Source organism: Rhea americana, unplaced genomic scaffold, assembly GCF_003343005.1.
Source record: "Rhea americana isolate MKP2758 unplaced genomic scaffold, rheAme1 scaffold_64, whole genome shotgun sequence".
In the NCBI taxonomy this organism is placed as follows: domain Eukaryota; kingdom Metazoa; phylum Chordata; class Aves; order Rheiformes; family Rheidae; genus Rhea; species Rhea americana.
Genome location: NW_028186801.1, coordinates 764,336 through 783,332, shown reverse-complemented (window position 1 = coordinate 783,332; position 18,997 = coordinate 764,336). Strand labels below are relative to the sequence as shown.

General features: G+C 34.9%; 1 protein-coding gene across 6 annotated transcripts in view; it reads left to right on the top strand.

Annotated features, from left to right (window-relative positions):
- LOC146586863 (neuron navigator 3) overlaps positions 1 to 18,997 on the top strand; it is a 267,610-nt gene that overhangs the window by 98,231 nt on the left and 150,382 nt on the right. For all 6 annotated transcript variants that reach the window (XM_085320549.1, XM_085320552.1, XM_085320551.1 and 3 more), the window contains exons 4-5: positions 5,833 to 5,905; positions 10,527 to 10,704. In XM_085320549.1, coding sequence (XP_085176675.1) covers positions 5,833 to 5,905; positions 10,527 to 10,704 — 251 coding nt within the window. The remainder of the gene's footprint in view (positions 1 to 5,832; positions 5,906 to 10,526; positions 10,705 to 18,997) is intronic.

The window sequence follows — 18,997 nt, the reverse complement described above, 5'->3', positions numbered from 1 at the left end:
AAAAAAAAAAAAAAAAAAAAACAGAAGGACAAAGTTAAAATGCAAACTAAAAATCTGGGTGTTTCCCACACCACAAGTTAGTTGTCAAGAACTCACAGATGTGTGCAATATATGAGTCAATTGAGAACAGAAAGTGAAGTAGAATAGTCCTTCCCAATCTGTGAGAATAGCTTTAGGTGCAGCAGACCGTGCAAGTTTATAAATTTGGCCAAAAAAAAAAAAAAAAAAAGATGTTTTAGGTAGTTTATTTGTGAGAATGAATGTATATATGAGAGTATGTATGACCAAGTCTTATATGGCTCTCTATTATGTGAGGGAGGATCAAAGTGTAGGCCATCTCCATGTTGACATATTTTCTAGTTTCTTCCAGAGCATGCTATATAACTAAGTCTACGTGGACAGTTTCATCTTCTCCCAGGCTCAAAAATGTGCTCCAAAGATGCTTTCATCCTCACGTAAAAGTCTTCCAGTTGCTTGAATTTCTGTTCCTTTTGCAGGCTGCAGTTGAGAGCAAAGCACTGACATTGCACCTGCTACTAAGCAAGCAGCCAGCACTCAAAAGCTGCTGTGTCTCCTTCCATGCTGTGGTCATGTGAAAGTCAGACAGGCAAATGCTATCTACTCCTTCATTTTTCGCAGGCTGTAGATTAAACTGCTTGTAATAAGCACTCTCTCCTTTCTATATRGTATAGGTATTGTGAATATTTAGAGTCTCATATGCTACCTGTAAGGACTAAATTGCATTTTTCTTTGATTTTGGTTGCAGAACGCTACAGAACTTGAGTAAGAACAAATTATTTCCTAGTTTTGCGTTCATTAAATCCATTGACTTCCACAATTTTTGTTAGTGATGATGATCCATAGAAAGAGTCAAACATGACTTTCTGAACTCAGATCAATACCCTGGGGAAGTTTAAAAAGAAATCTTGCTAGTAAAGTGTGTTTGAAATACAGTTGTTGTGACAGAGAATATCTTCCGCTGTAATATTAATCTCAAAGGACTAATATGTAACACTGATATGGAAAAAAGCAACAAATATTGAATAGTTTTATGGAGTCTCTCTGCTCTGGAAGGTGACTAAATACGTGGCTTTCTGGGTTTCCATGATTGTATATTTCTGTGAGTGCCCCTAATGAGCTGTCAACACCATTAGTAAAACTTCTACAGAGCAACAACTTTGCCAAGTTGTATCTGGGGCTTTGTGTTTTGAAGCAGAGTGTCAAAACACATGCAGAGCTATGGAAGATAGAAGTGAATGAAGTGTTAACAGAAGTTACTGTTTTACTTCTGCCACCAAAGCAGTCAAGGATAATTTAGGAACAAATACGTTAAAAGACTATGTAATAATAAGATGTCATAGTTAAAAGGTGTTTCATTCTTTGACATCAGGAATCCAGCTCACATTTGGCAATCAAATCCCAGCCAACTCACATATGTAGCTATATGTTCTTGTAAACTATGGAGTCRTAAACTTCACAAGAGAGAATATTAGTCAAACATATTTTTCAGAGCTTCATATAAATACAGGAAAACATAATGCTRCATTAGTCATCATTACTTGTCTTCTGAGAATCCTGCAATTGAATTTATGTTTGGAAGTAAAGAAAGTGTTGTCTGCCAGACAAAGGAGATGAAAGCTAATCTTAGTAATGGCAAAAATACTTGTAATAAGTAGACATATTCTATATGGTGAGTCACTGCTGAGTACAATCCCACAAACGAGCTGTTCCTGTAAGTCTGCTAACTGCTGGGTATTAAGTACTACTGTTTATCTACACGCAAGTCTTGCAGTCTCCTTTAGTGATTTCTGTGAGTTGAATTTCAAATCGCTCCCAGTGAAAAGCAGATTACCCACAACTGTAGTATGCAGTATGTTACAGTAGAATTGCAGTGTGTATCTTTTTTGTATGTCCTGTTATGTGTTAATAGTATCAGAATTAGGATATTCCTGCTTATTTGTGCATCACTGTTTGAACAGTAAGCCCCTAAAATATGGGTGTAGTAGTATCTTGGGGCCAATACTATTTATATTGCAAGTATTTCAGATGCATTTTATATAATACTATGTTTCTAAGTGATATTAAAAAGATTTGATTTACAAAACAGCTTAACATTGTGTAGGTAAAACTCCACAGGCTTAATTAAATAAGCATTGTTTAGATATTATCTACCTCATGATACCCACAAATCTGAATTTGTGTATTATCACCCTCTTAGCTGTGTGTTTGTCTGCACCCATGGTGTCGGTGTTACATTTCAAAACTGAGCAAAATATTCTTGAATATCTCTCTTCAGAGCTACTTTTTGTTACCTCTGAAAAGCAATCTCATGTAGTATTTGATTCATTTTCAACATGGTTAATCAAATAAGTGGACAATTATCTACGTAGCAGTGAAGGTTTACTATATTATTAGTTATTTATTCCATTTTTAGATTTTAGGATTTTTAATGTGGCTAATCCACCATTCAAAACACTGTAATGTTCTTCCACTCTTTGAATGTTTAGTGTAAAATATGTGATCTGGAGCAAAAGTTATTTGTGATTGACAGTGATGGAGAGCTGTTCAGCAACAGTCTGATCATGGTAATATTTACAATCAAATTGGCAACTTTATGTGAGTAACTTTGTATGTCTTGGTATTTAAGATTTGGGGTCTGTATATCTTGAATTCTGTGCTGGAGTGAACTGTGTTTTCTGCTACAACGTTGTGCAATTTTGATAGTACTATTCCTGCTAGTGAGGAACATCACCTTTGTTATGAGCTAGTGCTTTTGGAAAGGAAAATTCACTTTAAAATTGCAAGCCTAAGGGAGTTAAGAAATTTATCTTAGGTTTATGTGCAGTATTGCAGTGCAAAATCTTCAGTCATTGATACGTAAGCAGGTAGAGAGTTCTACAAATGCAGTATTGGCGCTAGGAAAAGTTTATTTCAGTCTGTAATAACCCCATCACTAGCTACTTAAGTAAACWTGGAGTTCAAAGATTCATGCCACTCTTGATTGAAACAGTGTTGAGGAGTAGAAGCTGCTTGAAATCTCTTAGAACTTTTGTAGCTGCAAAATTATGTGCTTGTAAGTTTGAATAAAAAGTGTTTGGAGCTGTTAGCATTTGAGTTCAAAGGATAACTGTGGTTTGCCAAGGCAAGAAGTAGATAATTAAAGCAATGTTTATACACACACTGAGAGTTTCAAAATCGCGCAACTTTAAAGTTTACTTCTTCTATATTGAAAAGGAAAGAAAGTGAAAATAACCACAACAATGTATTAGTGCAAGTCTCATTAAATCTTCTAGCAGTGCTGGAGAGTTGCATAATAATTATAGTTATTATCAGAAAACTTACTGTAACAGCTATATTCTGAGTGATTTGCYGTGATTTGCCATACCAACGTGTTCAACTCACAAGTCAAAATAGGACTTCSTGCAAAGGCTGGTAGTGCAGCCACAGCCTATTGCTTCTCTTCTTCCSATGAGTTAAGAAGCAAAGCAGAGTTTGCTTTGTACTTCTGCTCTTATCTGGAGTCTTCAGTGTCGATGGGAATGACCAGCTTCATCTGYACTTTTAAGAGATGTGACTTCAAAGACACATACAGTAAAAATAGACCCCCAAAGTAACCAAGTGCCACTTCTATAGGATTTTTTTTCGCTGTAAGTGTATATTAAGATTTATTTATTAAATTTGTTATTTTATAATATTCACTGTTGCAGATATAAAGAGGTGAACATTTGAATGTTTTCAAGGCACATTTAAAAAAAMCAAACAGGAAATGCTAGAGTTTAAATGTCCGCCAGTGAATTATTCTTGATGTTTACAGTTACATTCTCTAGAAATGTTGCAGAGAACTCATGTCATTTATGAAAAATACTGTGTTAGTGCTAGGAGGTCTGCTAGGAGATATTGATTCAGTTTTGGAGGTGGACATCACTGACTCCAGTCTGATTTTTTTTTTTTTTTTTTTGGTTTTCATTTCCAGTGTTTAGTAGTAGAATGAATTTTCCCCTCTTTCAAATAGCTCACTCTGCACTATGGTTGATGTGAAAGTTTAACAGGACACTCATCCAGCTTATATCCAAACAAATTGTCATGTCTGCTAAATTCCTTGGGACAGGACTGTTTCCATTCGGATTGTTTTCTCACACCAATGACACGGTTTGAGGGCTTTTATGGGCTCAAGTAGAGAAACTCTGGCCCCGTGGGTCGTTGCCCAGGCCTGAGGTGGGAGCACGGCCGGCTGTCTGCTGTTCCTGTTGCACGTATATTATTTTAATCGATTTGGGAGAGAAATTATTTATCATTCATTTATTTTGTTTAAAGAGTAGATACCTAAAAATTTTGCAGGTGCTCATAGATTTATAAATACTACTGGCAGCCCAAGAGAGTCTGTGTAGGCCTGTAAGGCAAACAGGATGGTTTTGCTCCTTTTAGCCAATATTCTTTGCTGTGAATAAGGGCAGAACTGCAGCCATAGAAAGGTGACAATAATAAATGAAAGACCCTCTTCCTCATTTTTTTTTTTTATAATTTTCTTCAAATGAAAAGTGGTGTAATAGGGTAGAAAAGATATTGCCAAGGATCAAGCAGCTTTTAATCAAGGAGTGAATTTACTGCAATATATTTTAAGGATTGAAAACTACAGAAACACGGTATTGTAAAATGTGTAAACATTCAGGTAAAATTAACTACATGCACTTGATCTACTGCAGCTTTATGTTTTTAGCACTGAATACTCCTTGTTGTTTTTTGAACATTATTCAATGAAAGTAGGAATTGTAAATATAGTGTTAAACATTTTTTTTTTATTTGTGTGGTTCTAATTACCTTAAACAAATCCTACAACCTAAAAATGAAGTTTAAAATAAAGTTTATTGAAGGTACTTGACACAGGCAATTGATATCTCCCTATACGTCATTATTCCGTTTTGATAGGAGTGTGCTTAGATGCAGAAAGTTGTTACTTGAGAGGTTTTACATTAATAATCCAGTATTTGCTTCATGGACCCCAGAAGGGTTGAGAGAACCAGTTGGGAATGGTGACTCACGAAGTATTTTGGCATGTTCTGTCTCCCTAACCTGTTAAAAATAAAATCATGAAAGGAGTTAAATTAATTCTGTGATTACTCATTTTAGAGGAAGAAATTTTATCCTGTTACTGGCCTTGATCTAGGCTACGTTTTCTCCTTCTCTTACCCAGAGCTGCCTGTGGTAACACTACAGTTCTTCTGAACGGTTGGCAGAAGCCAGCCCCATGACCTGCAATAAGCAAGCGCTTTTTAGGGAAGCATAAACATATGAGAAATTAAAAATATTTCCCATAATATTTGATGGAAAAAAATATGGAAGGAACCACTGACGTGACATTATTTTCTCAGAATTCCGCCTCATCCCAAGGAATTCCCTTCGCCGGCACATTTCTCGGAAGTTTGTGCTTCCATTCTGCAGCTCGCTCTGTCTCCCACATCTCCAGACATTCCCTCGGTGGCTAATCCTCTATGGATGCTTTCATTGCTGCTTAGTGGTGGTGTACAAAATCCAGTTTTATGTTAAGTAGGTGGGCTGCTGGGTTGCCTGCATGCCATTCTGGATCGGGCCTTTATGAATTGTTTTTAAGCACCAAGTGGACAATGAAAGCTTTATATCAATTCCCCAATTAGCAGTAATCATTCTTGCTAAACTTTGGTAAAGAGCTGTAGTATGTGATGAATGTAAAGTATTCATTCCTGTTTTTTCTTTCTTTCTTCTTCTTCTTTTTTTTTTTTTTCCTCCCTGCATTTCCACTTTGGTACATTTTGTAAAATAGTCTTATACTGCTTGCTATTTGTGTTCGCATTGCAGATCGAGAATGTTGATGTCTGCCTTAGCTTTCTGGCAGCCAGAGGCGTAAATGTCCAAGGTCTTTCTGCAGAAGGTAAGAGAAACAGATTGTCAGAAAATAAATTCTGAAAATTAATTTTCTTAATTCGTATTRTTTGCAACTAAATACCAGACTCCAGCTGTCTTGAACAGCATTAAGATACAGATTACTGATAGGGAGTGAGAGATTTAGTCTTTTATTTTTCTCTTGAAATTGAATGGAGAAATCCAGTATGTGTATGAAAACCTGAGACAATGTTTTAAAATAATAATGTATTCAATTATATTAATCTTTTCTTGTTACCTCCACAGTATTAGGTAGCTACAGGGTGTCCCAAATGTACTTTTAAACTTGTTCATACACAGGATTTGAACCTACATTGAACCTACAAACATGGATRTGAGAATCTTGGTCAGATAAGTTATCTCAGAGAAGACTATTTGCTTAGGCTAATTTATTATTAGTAATGTTTTCAGGCTGAGGCCAAAATGTCTTGCATGTTTTTCATGTCATGTTTTAAATGACAGAGTGAATGGACCTGCTGCTTATATTATRGCCCTTTTTACTACTTTATTCCCCTCCAGTTACTGCCTGATGCAGTACTAATGCGGTAAACATATCAAATAAAAAACATTAAAATACCTTTTGTCTTTATTAGTATGTAATACTTGYTTAATTAATGTAAAATTAATTTAATTGAGTGGATAGTATATCATATAAATTAATARAATGCATTCAAGCATTTATCATGTAATGGATTGAGCACTTCTGCAAGGTGCTGTGCACTTTCAAAATCCATTTGACCTTCATGGCACCGGAAGGCTGTAAGTAGTCACAAAATGCAACTCTAATTTTTTATTTTGCTTGTAGTGCAACAAAAAGCTAGAATGCAAAATAGTCTGTTTTCAGAAATGGTAACTTCAGCTGAATTTTAGAAGGTACATACAGAAAAATTTTGAATGGTAACCACTGTTTGGTTTTAAAATTAACACAGTTGTTATCTTTCACCTTCTCCAACTTCATAGAACCTTAACAGAAGTGTAACATGGTCACAATATGTGACATCTTCATTGCATTGATTCTTGACTTGYGGAAAAACTCCTTAATTAATTCAAACAAATGCCTATATATACTATAGATATGTTGATATGTGAAAATAGTCAAAATTTACATGTTGGCATTTGTTTCTAAGCTATTTAGAACTTGATTTTTTGAGATAACAACTAAATGTGTGAATAGCATGAATTTATTTCATTAGAAAATTTCTTTATTGGATACAATGATGCAATGTAAAACACTTTTTTCTGTACTTTGTTAAATTAAAAGACGGGTGCATTTTGAAATACATTTCTTCATTCATAATTTACTTTCACTTTAGAAAATAATTTTTAAAAGGTTGTAAACTTCAGTTGTGTAGCATTAATTACTAAATGCAATAATGCAATATAATGTGAAATGCAAAGATTAATTTATAAAAGTTTTACAAATCTGGAAAACATAATTATAAATGATTTATTTAATAGTATTTTGAATTAGTTATTTAGTGTTCCTGTAATTTTTGAAAACTGTTAATAAAATAAATTTCTTCTGCTTGACAAGGTGTTCTGTGCTGTGGAGCATTCATGTGGTGTTTCTAGCTTTTCTTGAGAAAATCCCAAACTTTCATTTTCCAGACTCTTAACTAAAGTGAATGGAAATATAAGATGAAAGTTGTAGGTGGAAGTCGCAGCTGAAATCCTTACCTCACTGATAAAAATGGCAAAATTCGTAGTGAATTCTGAGTCCAAATAYGGACCTCTGTATATTTTTTGAGGTGCCTACACATTTACTGTCGAAGAGTATTAACTATATTTCTGGTATCCCCATCTCCTCAACCGTCTGGCTGTAGCTCACAGGGCATCCTTTGTGTTGTTAGTATCCAGTAATCCAAAACGTGCCTTCTGATAGAGCAATGCAGTAGAGGAAAGTCTCTTGGGAAAGAAGCACTTCACTGGTATTACTAACTTTCTCTTTTTAGTGAAAGAGGAAATCCAGCAATTCTGGAAAGACAAAGCCAAGGCTCCATCAGCATCTTAATTTTATGCACTGCAAATCTGTTTGGAGTAAAGACCTTCCAAAACCTACAGTTTACATATTACACAGATAATGTATTATTTTTTCCTCCAGTTCTGCTGATTTTTTTGTAAATCATGAGTACATTTGTCTTAAAAGCTGTAACTTCTGTTTGTAAGGTTACAGTGTGAAAATAATCTTCATTTTTTAGGGTTTTGTAGTTTCTTGTGAGTCATAATCGTTCTTCAGCCTCAGAAACTGCACCAAAAACACAGTGGTGGCAGACTTTGAGTTCTGAAAAAAGATTTAAACTAGTTTGTCTATTCTGCAGTTCATCATGAATCTGCTGTAAATGCTTCAAAGTCTTTGTGATTGACAGAGAAGTCTGATTCCCTTATATGTACYATTATTTTTTAGTAGGATTGTTTCTACCAAACCATTACAATGTTACAATTCCTGAGAAGAAGGAATTGAGAAGAGGAGAAATGTTTTTTATCATTAAATTGTTGAGTTACGTTCATAGCGTTTTGTCAGTGCATTTATGTTTAAAATCAGTCAAGTTTAGAAACCAGTAAGAATCTGTTTTGTGAACAAGCTTTGGTGAATGTGTTTTTTTACTATGGGGTCATTTACAAATGCCTGCTTCAGACAGTCTCTGGAGCAGTAAAACATAACTATAACAGAGATTATAGATCTTACAAGAAGCTTCCCACATCATTTTGACATTTGAGCAAGGAGCTCCAGAGCAAAAGTCATTTTCAGATCTTGACAGCAGAATCTCTACAGGAAATCCCAAATGATAAATAATAAACCCATTGCTGAACAGAAAAAAATTCCTGCCTTCCTCTCCCCAAAAAGTTTAGTGCATATTAGAAGTTTCTAGGTTTATTCCACGTAAGAGAAATCTTCCAAACTTAAGTGGTTTAAAAGTAGGAAAGAAAATGTTCTGAAGTAATTTCAAAAGTTACCATATTCTCCTTTAAAAATAGACAAAGATGTAATTGAAGACAAAAAAAGAGAGAAGTTATCAGTTAAAAACTGACAAATGATGTGAACAAGGGGTTCTTTTTTATTGAATATTAAATGGTGAAAATGATAAGAATAAATAAACTAGTMTCAGGTACAAAAAATGTTTTAAAACTAGAGCAGCTTAAAGAAGGATAATTATGTGTGGGGATTTTTAAAGATAATTTTAAATAGGAATTTGCTGCMTTCCTTGGTGATGATCTTCCTTGAAACTAATGTGGCTGCAAATCATTTCTTTAAAAGCTTTTTAATTCTGAGAAGGTTTTTCTGCATATCTATGGTGGTTTCATGGGGGAATCAAAGATCCTGCAAAGAGCAGAGGAAGAAGGATGAGTTTTCTGAGCAAATTTCCATTTTGCAGGGCACTCCAGTATCCTGGGTTGCGTTTGCTTTTCTACAACAGAACCAGAGAGCATAAAAGCTCCTGTGTTTGCTGGTCTGTTCATGTATGTGCTAGTAATTCTCCTACTCCTTTTGAAAGGAAATGAGTACGTTTTAAGCATGTGAATGTGACAGTGCTCATTTATAAATTCTGTTTTAAATATTACATAAGAAAGGGTGAGTAGCGCCTACAACTTAAGAAAGATTGCAGTGTGGCCCGCTAGTTTGTACGTTTTTACAGAGCTATAGGCCTTTGTAATGAAAACCCTTCCCGAGAAGTTCAGTGCCAAAGAARATTGAAAGTGAGGTTCTGAATAGACCCAAGTGCTACAGATAATTTCATTAAAGCCCCTTGAGGCCTTTTTTTGACACAGATCCTTTATGCGGAAAGAATAACACTTGTCTTTTAAAAGTCTAATCTCAGGCTGGGGAAAAGAAACAGCCTAGGAGAGAAAGGAAGGGGAGACACGAGGAAGCTACTGTGGATCAACATATTTTCATACTGGTAGCTGTTTTAGCCTTGTGTGAAAGCCATAGTTTTGAAGCCTTCATTAATCCATACCAATAGCATGAAATAGAGAGACAGATAATCATGTAACTGGAAAATTCAAAGATACGATCACAAGCCTTGGGTCACCTTTTTTCCTTTGCATTTTCCATTTGCTAATCTTTTTAAATGAATATACTCTCATCCCAAGACCATTACCACCTCCTCCTCCGTATTGCCTGGAAATCGCTATTTGCTGCTAGTGTGCGTAGAATTTGCCCAAACAAGAAGAAGGATAAAAGCAGCTAGGAAAAAGGGATGTATATAAAAGGGATGTATATCTGCAACGGGAAAGAATTCAGACTTTACTGCTCTCCCGTTCTTGCCTCTCAGCTTCCCAAGAGTCTTTGAATTATGTCAAGGCAGGAGTATTCATTTCAGATTATGTATATTGGTAACTCATCTTTATGTCCATGTACATGTGACGTGATGAAGTTATGGAGGTAGATGTTTATTGCAAAGAAAGGCATATAAATAACCAAAGGTTGTAATAGATAATAAAGTATCAGGGATAACCAGCATGAAACTGTTGCTGGGCATAGATACAGTGATACAAGGGCTTATATTTGTATAGTTTTATGTATGTACATATATATTTTACTGATACAAAACTGAAGGTCTAAACCACAGTGATTTCACTTCTTTTTCTCTGTGTTATTTTTTTTATAGAAATAAGGAATGGAAATTTGAAAGCCATCTTAGGCCTGTTTTTCAGTTTGTCTCGCTACAAACAGCAACAACATCATCAGCAACAATATTACCAATCTTTGGTGGAGCTACAACAGCAAGTCCCTTCACCTCCAGCTGAAATCAGCCAGTCCAAAACACACCAAGATATGCAGTCGAGGTAGGTTAAAAAGTTAATTTTCTCAGGTGCTAAAATCTTTTACTTGGCTATCTAAGAAAGACAACTTCAGGTGGAAAGGTTCTGTCACCCGAAAAAGACATAAAAGTGCATTTTTTAAGGCTTTGCAATATCTGTAGTAAAATGGTATGTAAAGGGTCTACTTATTTTTAAAATTGCATTTCTTGTGGGTAAAACTATAGTGAGCAGGAAACATTATCAATTAAATTTAGTTAAATTTTAATTAATTTTAAGGTGTTCTTGGACTTTATATTTGCATTCTCCAAATGTTCTGGAAAATAACTTTACTTGCAAAACAGATACTAGAAACCTGAGTTTCTGACTAGAAATGTAAGTCTTTGAAATAAGCTCATCTGAGGGACAAAACWTTTTTTTTTTCCTAATCAGAACCAGTTACATCCCCTCAGATTAGTGTACGGATTATTTTTGTGTTTTCCTCACATACCCAATTCCAGTTACAAATGAATGATTTCAAATGATTAACCAAATAGATGGAGAAAAGGCACATTATAATCTCTTCTCATCACAACATATTCTGTTTTCGAGTGCTTAACTCTRTTTGAATGGTGTTTGTTTTTCTTAAAGGGAGAAGAAATGGCCGTAATCTAGTTTTTTCTTTTAAGTGAACAGTTCAGGGTTTGGGTTTAGGAAAGTACAAAACTCAGCTGAATTCTTAACTGCTGAATTACATTGCTTTCAGAGTGAAGCTGGGCAAATATTTTGTTAAGGTGGTTGCTTATTGGCCATGTCAAGAGAATCAGTTTTAAACACAAATACCTATTTCATGGCAAGAGTGTTAGCACCATATATTTTATTGAGGAAGGAAAACGAAGGCTATTCGTGTRTAAGACTACGGAAAGTGAAATTCTCAGTGAAGAGCTTTACATACTGCTCTGTTTGGTATAATGTTTATATGATATATTATTTGCTTGCTTAAAAGATATTTGCATGCTTCATGAATAGTAGAGCCTCTAAGATGTGATAAGTTAATGATCTAGGATGGAATAAATGTATCAGAATACAGTAATAATATTCTGGTTCTTGAGTCTATTAACATCAAAAATACACTGTCATTTTTACAATAAATTTATTCCTTCCTCAGTTGAGAAAACTTAATCAGACTTCTGCATAATAGAAATCTTTCCCCTGAAACTAGGAATTTTGTGAAAATAGATTTGTGGGAAAATGTTCCTGGCAGCAATTACCTAATTTGATAAGATAATTGATATATAATTTGATTTGATTTGATTTGGGCGTTACAATGTGAAATGCATTTTTTTCCTCTGGTACTGAATATTAATGTCTTTGCATGCTCCTTCTGTAAAGTTTACTATGAACATGTAATCTGAGGAGTTATGGCGTGATCCTAGAAGAATTTGAGAACTCTCAACATTTTCTGAAGCTGAATTTTGCATTCTGAAGGATACTTAATTCTTCAGAGGATGTGAGAGGAAATAACACCTTGCTCTTGAAAGAACAGTTTCTTTTTCAGTATTATTTCCATCATAATGAGGGTGTTTTGAATATAGGTCTACAAGCGGTGTTTACTGCTTTAATCAATGGAATAAGGGGCTAACCAGCTGCTTGTGAATACTGTTGGTTATGGGTTTTTGTTTATAATTTAGTAAAAGTGCATTTTTTGTAAGAATAGGTACCATATTCCCTTGTACATTACCGCTATTGAAAACAAGTCTGGCCAAAAAAGCTTGGAGCAAAGCAGTTGTTTATGATTTGGAAGATAGCGACTGCATACTCGTCCTTTGTCTGCTYGGGAATGGTCGACAAGGAAGGGATGAATTTGTTATAAAGCTTTCCTTTCATTGTAATTCCTCAAAATCTCATGGTTCTTCAAGCCCTTTACTTCCTCTTTTCTTTTACTGTGTTTAAATTTACTTCATTATGAGGAGAGGTGCTCGTTCTGTGTCCAGGACCCCAGCTTTCATGCCTTCATAAAGAGAAAGAAATACAAAGCTAGGGGTAGTTTAACAAAATTTCTACTTCCATTAGCATGCTTTCAACCCTCTAATGTCAGGAGTTTTAAGATTATTTTGTTCCTTGATTAAATTTATATTCATGGCTATGTTTCAGTTATAAAATTTTTCAACTGTAAAAGATTTTTAAACTGGGRTTGATACTGTCTTTCTTATTTCCTATCTGCAAAATGAAAGCAAGAATTCAGCTGTTTGCTTTCGTATAAACAGAAGTTGAATCTGTTTGTCACCATAAACTTTTGTTCTATCTGTGAAGAATTTGATTTTCTCCTTCTGTGTATTTTCCGCATGTTTTTCAGTAAAGACTTTTTAAATAAAGGCAAGGTCCATAGTCCTGAAAGCTTTATATATGAAAGATTTATATCTTTTGCTACAAATTGTTCTAGTGTTCTGAGCTGCTAGCAGAATAAGGAACTCCAGGACTTAGAAGTGCTGGTATTAAACAGAAATGATTTATTTATTTAAATTAATTAGTTCATTATTTTGAAATATGTCATTGTTTTGAAGTAGTATTAGGAAATTGGCATACAATAACATGTCCCTTTCTAATAACAAAATACCATGCTTGAAAAACTTGTTATCCACAAATATACGCACATATGCAAGTATTCAYTGATAGAAACTGTCTATAGTGGTCTTAGCAAGCCTTCTTTTTGTAGCAGTAATTCAGTTCTACTTTATTGCATAAAAAGAAAATATATCAGAAAATAATAYGAAATGAGTTCCTGAACAGCTTTTTAGTTTTAAGCTGATAATGAGTAAATAAAAGCTTCCAATTAARAAGAAAGAAAGAAACTAAAGCATAAARTAATAATAAAAAAAGACACCTGTGGTGGGATTCATCTTACCTACCTTTTGTCATCTAAAATGTGGGCAGGTAGCCTATGTGATTCCAAAACTGACTTCTGTGATATGATGTGACTTCTAGGACTACTTTCATGGCAACTTGCCTCTCAAGATGAACTACTGAAGGAGCCAACATGACTGACAGATTTAATAGGCATTTAAATTTTACAAGGTATATGATGTGTGATGTGAAGTCTACCTTGATTTAAGTAGAATCAGACTCAGGGTGCTGAAATTTTAAGTCTATGTGAAATATGGAGTTGTGCTCATCCCTCACTGTTTATGGTCTAGAAAGTCCTGAGGAACACATATGGTTGCTCCATTAGATATGTGAGACTTTTACATATTTTTGGCAAAATTTATTTGAATATAGGTATTTACACCTTCCTTTTCCATTGAATGAAGTGTAATGTCGTGATAAAAGCTAAGATATGTAACAATGTCATGATACAGTCTTCGCTTTTCCTATGTTACTGCGAGTAATTATGAACTCTATAATTTATCTATGATCAATAATAGGTTAATTTAATAATTTATCTACAGTAGTGATGATGAAAATAGCTATTCTATCATACTGAATATTAATCTTTAAGACTATTACTATAGTTTATCACAGAGATATGCCTCCTTTCTTGATTAGCTTGTTGCAGTTCTGAATGTACTTTAAAAAATTCTTAATATTTTGTTTTCAAACATTTTTTACTGCGAAAAGATTAGGCATGTAGAAAAATTAAGTTAGCAAATTAGTCACGGAACATGTGTTGGAAAATTATTTGGCAAATCCACATAATAGGGATTATTTTCCATTACTTGGGTCTGTGGTCCTTTAATAGCTAGGAGAAGTTTTTAATGTGTTTGAAAAAGAACTACTAGGATGATCTCATTAGAATGACAGAAGCAGGATAATAAATACAGTAGCAGGTACCTGAAAAGCACATTCATCTTTATTCAGTAATAACAAAATCTTCGGTCTTGATTTGAATAAATTTTCAAATGCATTGTATACCTTATCTTAAACATATGGGTAGAGGACAGTGCAACACACTTTAGATGCAGCTTCTCTTCATTTGATGCAAAAATCATGTACTTGCCCTAGGCTAAACCACTGAGAAAACCTGCCATTCCGAGGCACTATAAACATTTTGAATATATTTGTATGGGTGCACATGTGTAAGCAAAACCAAAGCATATATACTAGAAAGGGTGGATGCTTTTTACAGACTTTTCGCTTTTTGAAAACTTATAGTAAGCAGCCACATATCATTTTGTGCTTTGGAACTTGGAAAGTATGTCTTTATAACTGTAATTAGTTTAGGTTAGATTATTCCAGTGAGGAAGTTACCTTTTTGCTTAATCTTACAGTGTTGAATTTGAATAATTTTCTCCATAGCCCATTCTGATATACAAGCAGTCATTCATTTAATCTAATGTGTGTGTTTTAATTCCATTGTTTTTGTTCTAATAATAATTTCATTTTCTTTAGAAAAATTACTTGCCTTTGAATTAATTTATTTTATTAGAAATAGACTGTGCAACATTTCTGGATTAGTGAACTTAAAACATTTAAGTCTAGACTTCAAAGTGCAATAGAAACCAAAGATTGGCAGAAGAGTTTATTTTGTTACTGGCAGGTCAGGTATGGTAAGAATACTGCCTAACTTCCACTTATTTTTCTGGGAAGTTAAAATCATTGCATGTGTTKTAGTGAGTATGAGAAGGTGGGGCTGTCCACTGAGAGAGAAATACAGATTATACTTCGAGAGAAATACCTCTGAGAAGTTACACAGAGGTAACCTGAGGAAGATACATATATGGAAGCTTCCAGGTCCTGCACGTGCAGGGCTAGTGGCTAAATTTCCTGATTTAAGAGAGTAGTTCTGATGGAATTGCCCTGATTCAGATTTCCAAGCTACAGTGTCTGGGGTGGGCTTTGGGCCAGGTCCTCCTGTGATCACGGCYCTGAGCCCACTCCACATGGCACTGAAGGCAAGTGGCAGTGAGTGGTTGGGCTCTTAATCAACAGAAACTGGAACCATCGGAAAAACTATTTCAGGGCTCTGCAGCATTAGTAGCCAAGCTGTTTTCCTATGGGAAGCAAATATCCCAGCGGAAGGTTATAATGCAAAAATTATGAGAATGACAAAATTAGGTTTGTGCAGAAATTAGGACTTCAGGAGACTAATTCAGGAGGCTAGTTGTCCTTGGATCACTGAGTAATCAGCTTAGAGACATATACTCCTCCAGGAGACAACACAGACCGGGAGCCTGGTTAATCTGATCTCTGGAGAAGTCTCAGCTCAGTGCAAAGTTGGTAAAGAAGGGCAATGGAGCTTTCTAAACCCGGCACATAACAAGGTATCTAAAGTTAGTCAGAGTGGTGACACCCTGGTATTCCTAATCCCATGTAATCTGTGCATAACCAAGTGCAAAATTGTGAAACTTGTGTTTATAGAAGGAGAACAAGATTCTGCACGTGAAAGTGTCATTGGCCTATGTGAGTCTAGGGACAGCAGCTAAATTTCAAATCAAATGGAGGGAGTTAATAAATGAGAAGTGAACTTACATTGTAAAGAGCATGCCTTATTTTTGGAAGGTTATAATTTACTATCCTAAATGTAAAACCACTTATAATATAATTTGGATAATTAGTGGGAAAATCTGTGATAAATAATAAGTGGTAACTTAGGGAGGTGGACATTTTAGATGTTATTTCTGATTTCTTTTTATCCTAAAATGTCCTACATTCTTGTATGACTAACTGTGGGAATTGAATACTTCAAAATCTGAGGTAGGCACATCACTATGCAGTTACGATTTTGTTGCCGCTTTGAGATTTGTAAAAAAAATACAGTGCTGGTGGCCTTATTTATATCTGTCAGTGCAGATACATGACAACAATGGCTACATTATATTTTTATGCTTCACTTTGCTAGTGGATTCCATTATCACAGCAATACATCTAAACTTTCTACAGTGATGATCTTTCAACCACCCAGATACTAAGAGAAAACACATGTGGATGAAAGAAATTCTGTCTCATTTATGGATTAGGCAGTAACTGGTTTCAGTAAGCTGTCAGCAAAATTCCACAAGACGGACAAACTATTTCATCACGTACAGGAATGATGAGCACAGCTTGAGGTCCAGATGGATTTTGTTAAATTTGTTATATTAAGAGAGCACCCTGGTTTTCCTAGGCTCATAAACAAAGTTAGGTAGCTGATTTCTACAGGCAGTTGCATATATAACTGATGGAGTGAACTGGGTTTCATGTTGCTTCCTTCTTGGAAGTGCTAGGGAAGAAATGAAGCAGATTGGGCTTTGCTTGTGCTGTGTGAATTATTACAGTAGTGCAAATGTAGTGGTTATGATTGTGACTCTAACTAGATCCGTGGCAGAATACTGGAAATCTATATCCCAGTCTTGGTTACACTGCTGTCAAATTAGAAGAAAAAGGCAGTTGCAGTGTTCTGGAAGGTTAAAATATGACTTAACATTCTGCACCCATCCAGTGCATTTGACTGACATAGGCTAAAAGATGAAAAACACAAATCCTCATGTGTGTCTCCTGGTTAATGGAGAGGAAAGCAATGAACCAAAGCTCTTCTCTGACCTTAGCTCTGTCCACTGCTAGGTGCTTGGCTCAAATGAAGAAAACCTTGCATGTAGCTCCTGCTTTTCCCACTATAAAATCATTATTTAAAGACTGCCAAGGCGAAAAAATAGGAAAGGATTTATTTCTTCTTTCTGTTCTCTGTTTTCTAGTGAGGGTCTAAACCAAACAACTGTACTGGCCTAACATGATGTATGTGTGAATTTGGGAGATGATGCAGCATGAACGACATATTGCTTATCATGATTGCACTAGCATCCGCGTTAGCTGACCTTCACATGGATCTTAGGGATTTAATTTTGCTCTAACTACRCTGTCTTTCTATGCTGAGAAACAGCCTTGGCTGCATTTCATTCTGCTCCTTAAAGATATAGTCATTACCATCCTTATGGCTTCCAGTGAAGGGAATTTCAGACACATTTAGAGAATAGGGTAAGAAGTTCTTGCATGCTTRTTTTCCTGAAGTCCAAATAACTGAAGTGTAGCATGTCTCCGAGTACCGATTTTATCAGTTAACTGCGTACCTAAGCAAATACATTATATTTAATAATGATGAGTTTCATAAATCAGAGATTTATTCCTGTGGTAAACACTTTATAGGTCATCAGGAAGAGTGACTCTTCCTCCACATTCCACTTGTTTACCTCAGTTAACTATCAAATTCATTTGCACATTTTATATAACTGCCCTTTTATACTAGAAATTATTGCAGTTTTTCTTCTTCTAGGCCACAGCTTTGATATGTTGACAGAGCAATATATAAAAACTACAGCTTCGGTGCCTCCTACATATTAATATTTCTGTCACAGTTTGATTAGCAATTCTTTAAAATTTATTCTAAAATTCACCTTAATGGCCATACTCTGAAAGAGCATGCAAAAATGCACCAGCACTTTTGAACGTTTCAAAAATATATAATTCTGTTGTGTTTGAGAATCTTTTAAAAATTATTGTACACAAAAGGGCTACCTTATGAGKATAACCTTTCTAATAGCCTTCATGTGGAAAAGTCAGAGCAATGGAAGAGCAACAATGTATTTTTTACACACCTCTTACCTGTAGCACAACCATCTTATTCGCATGTTCTTTAGGATGAGAAGATAAGCATCAATACTGTCTAATTTTAACAAAATGAAAGAAAATATCTTTCCAAAGGGAGTTTCCATTTCCAGAAGAAATGGCCTTTTTATACAGCTATAAAAAGCCATGACACATAACAGGCAGGAAATACAAAGATACAGATTATAAAGTACTTCATAGCCTCTTAACAGCTTTAAGATCTTTTAAAGCTTTTCGTGTCTTGTTTAGACTTTCAACTACCAGCCTTCTAAAAATTGCTTTTATCTTTCACTTTTTTACATAATTCTATGGGATGGATCCTGGAAATTTTGTCGTTTTTTGGTTGCCACCTGTGCCTTCGAAGTATCTGCTGTTCGTCTGAGTATTTTCTTTTTGATCCTATGAGATACAATGATTTCTTCTGTTAATAAATTACCTCTGCCATCTGCTCAAGAATTATCATATTTCTTTGGCTACCTCTTTTTCTGTTTGCATTTCAAAATGTGACTGTCATCCTTTCTCGTTGTCTGTTTCTACTGGTTTCCAAAAGTGTTTTAATTCAATTTAGTGGTGATTTTCATTCTGTGCACTTCAGATAATTTTGTTCTGTCTGGCATTTGTCTTCCTTGCTACTCATTACTTTTATATTTCAATTTTGATGCACTTTGGTCATAATTTTCACTTGTGCTAATCCARATCATGTAGAATTTAATGAGAAGTTTTCCATTCATCTCAGGAGCATTTGAATCCAACCTTTTGTTTATTT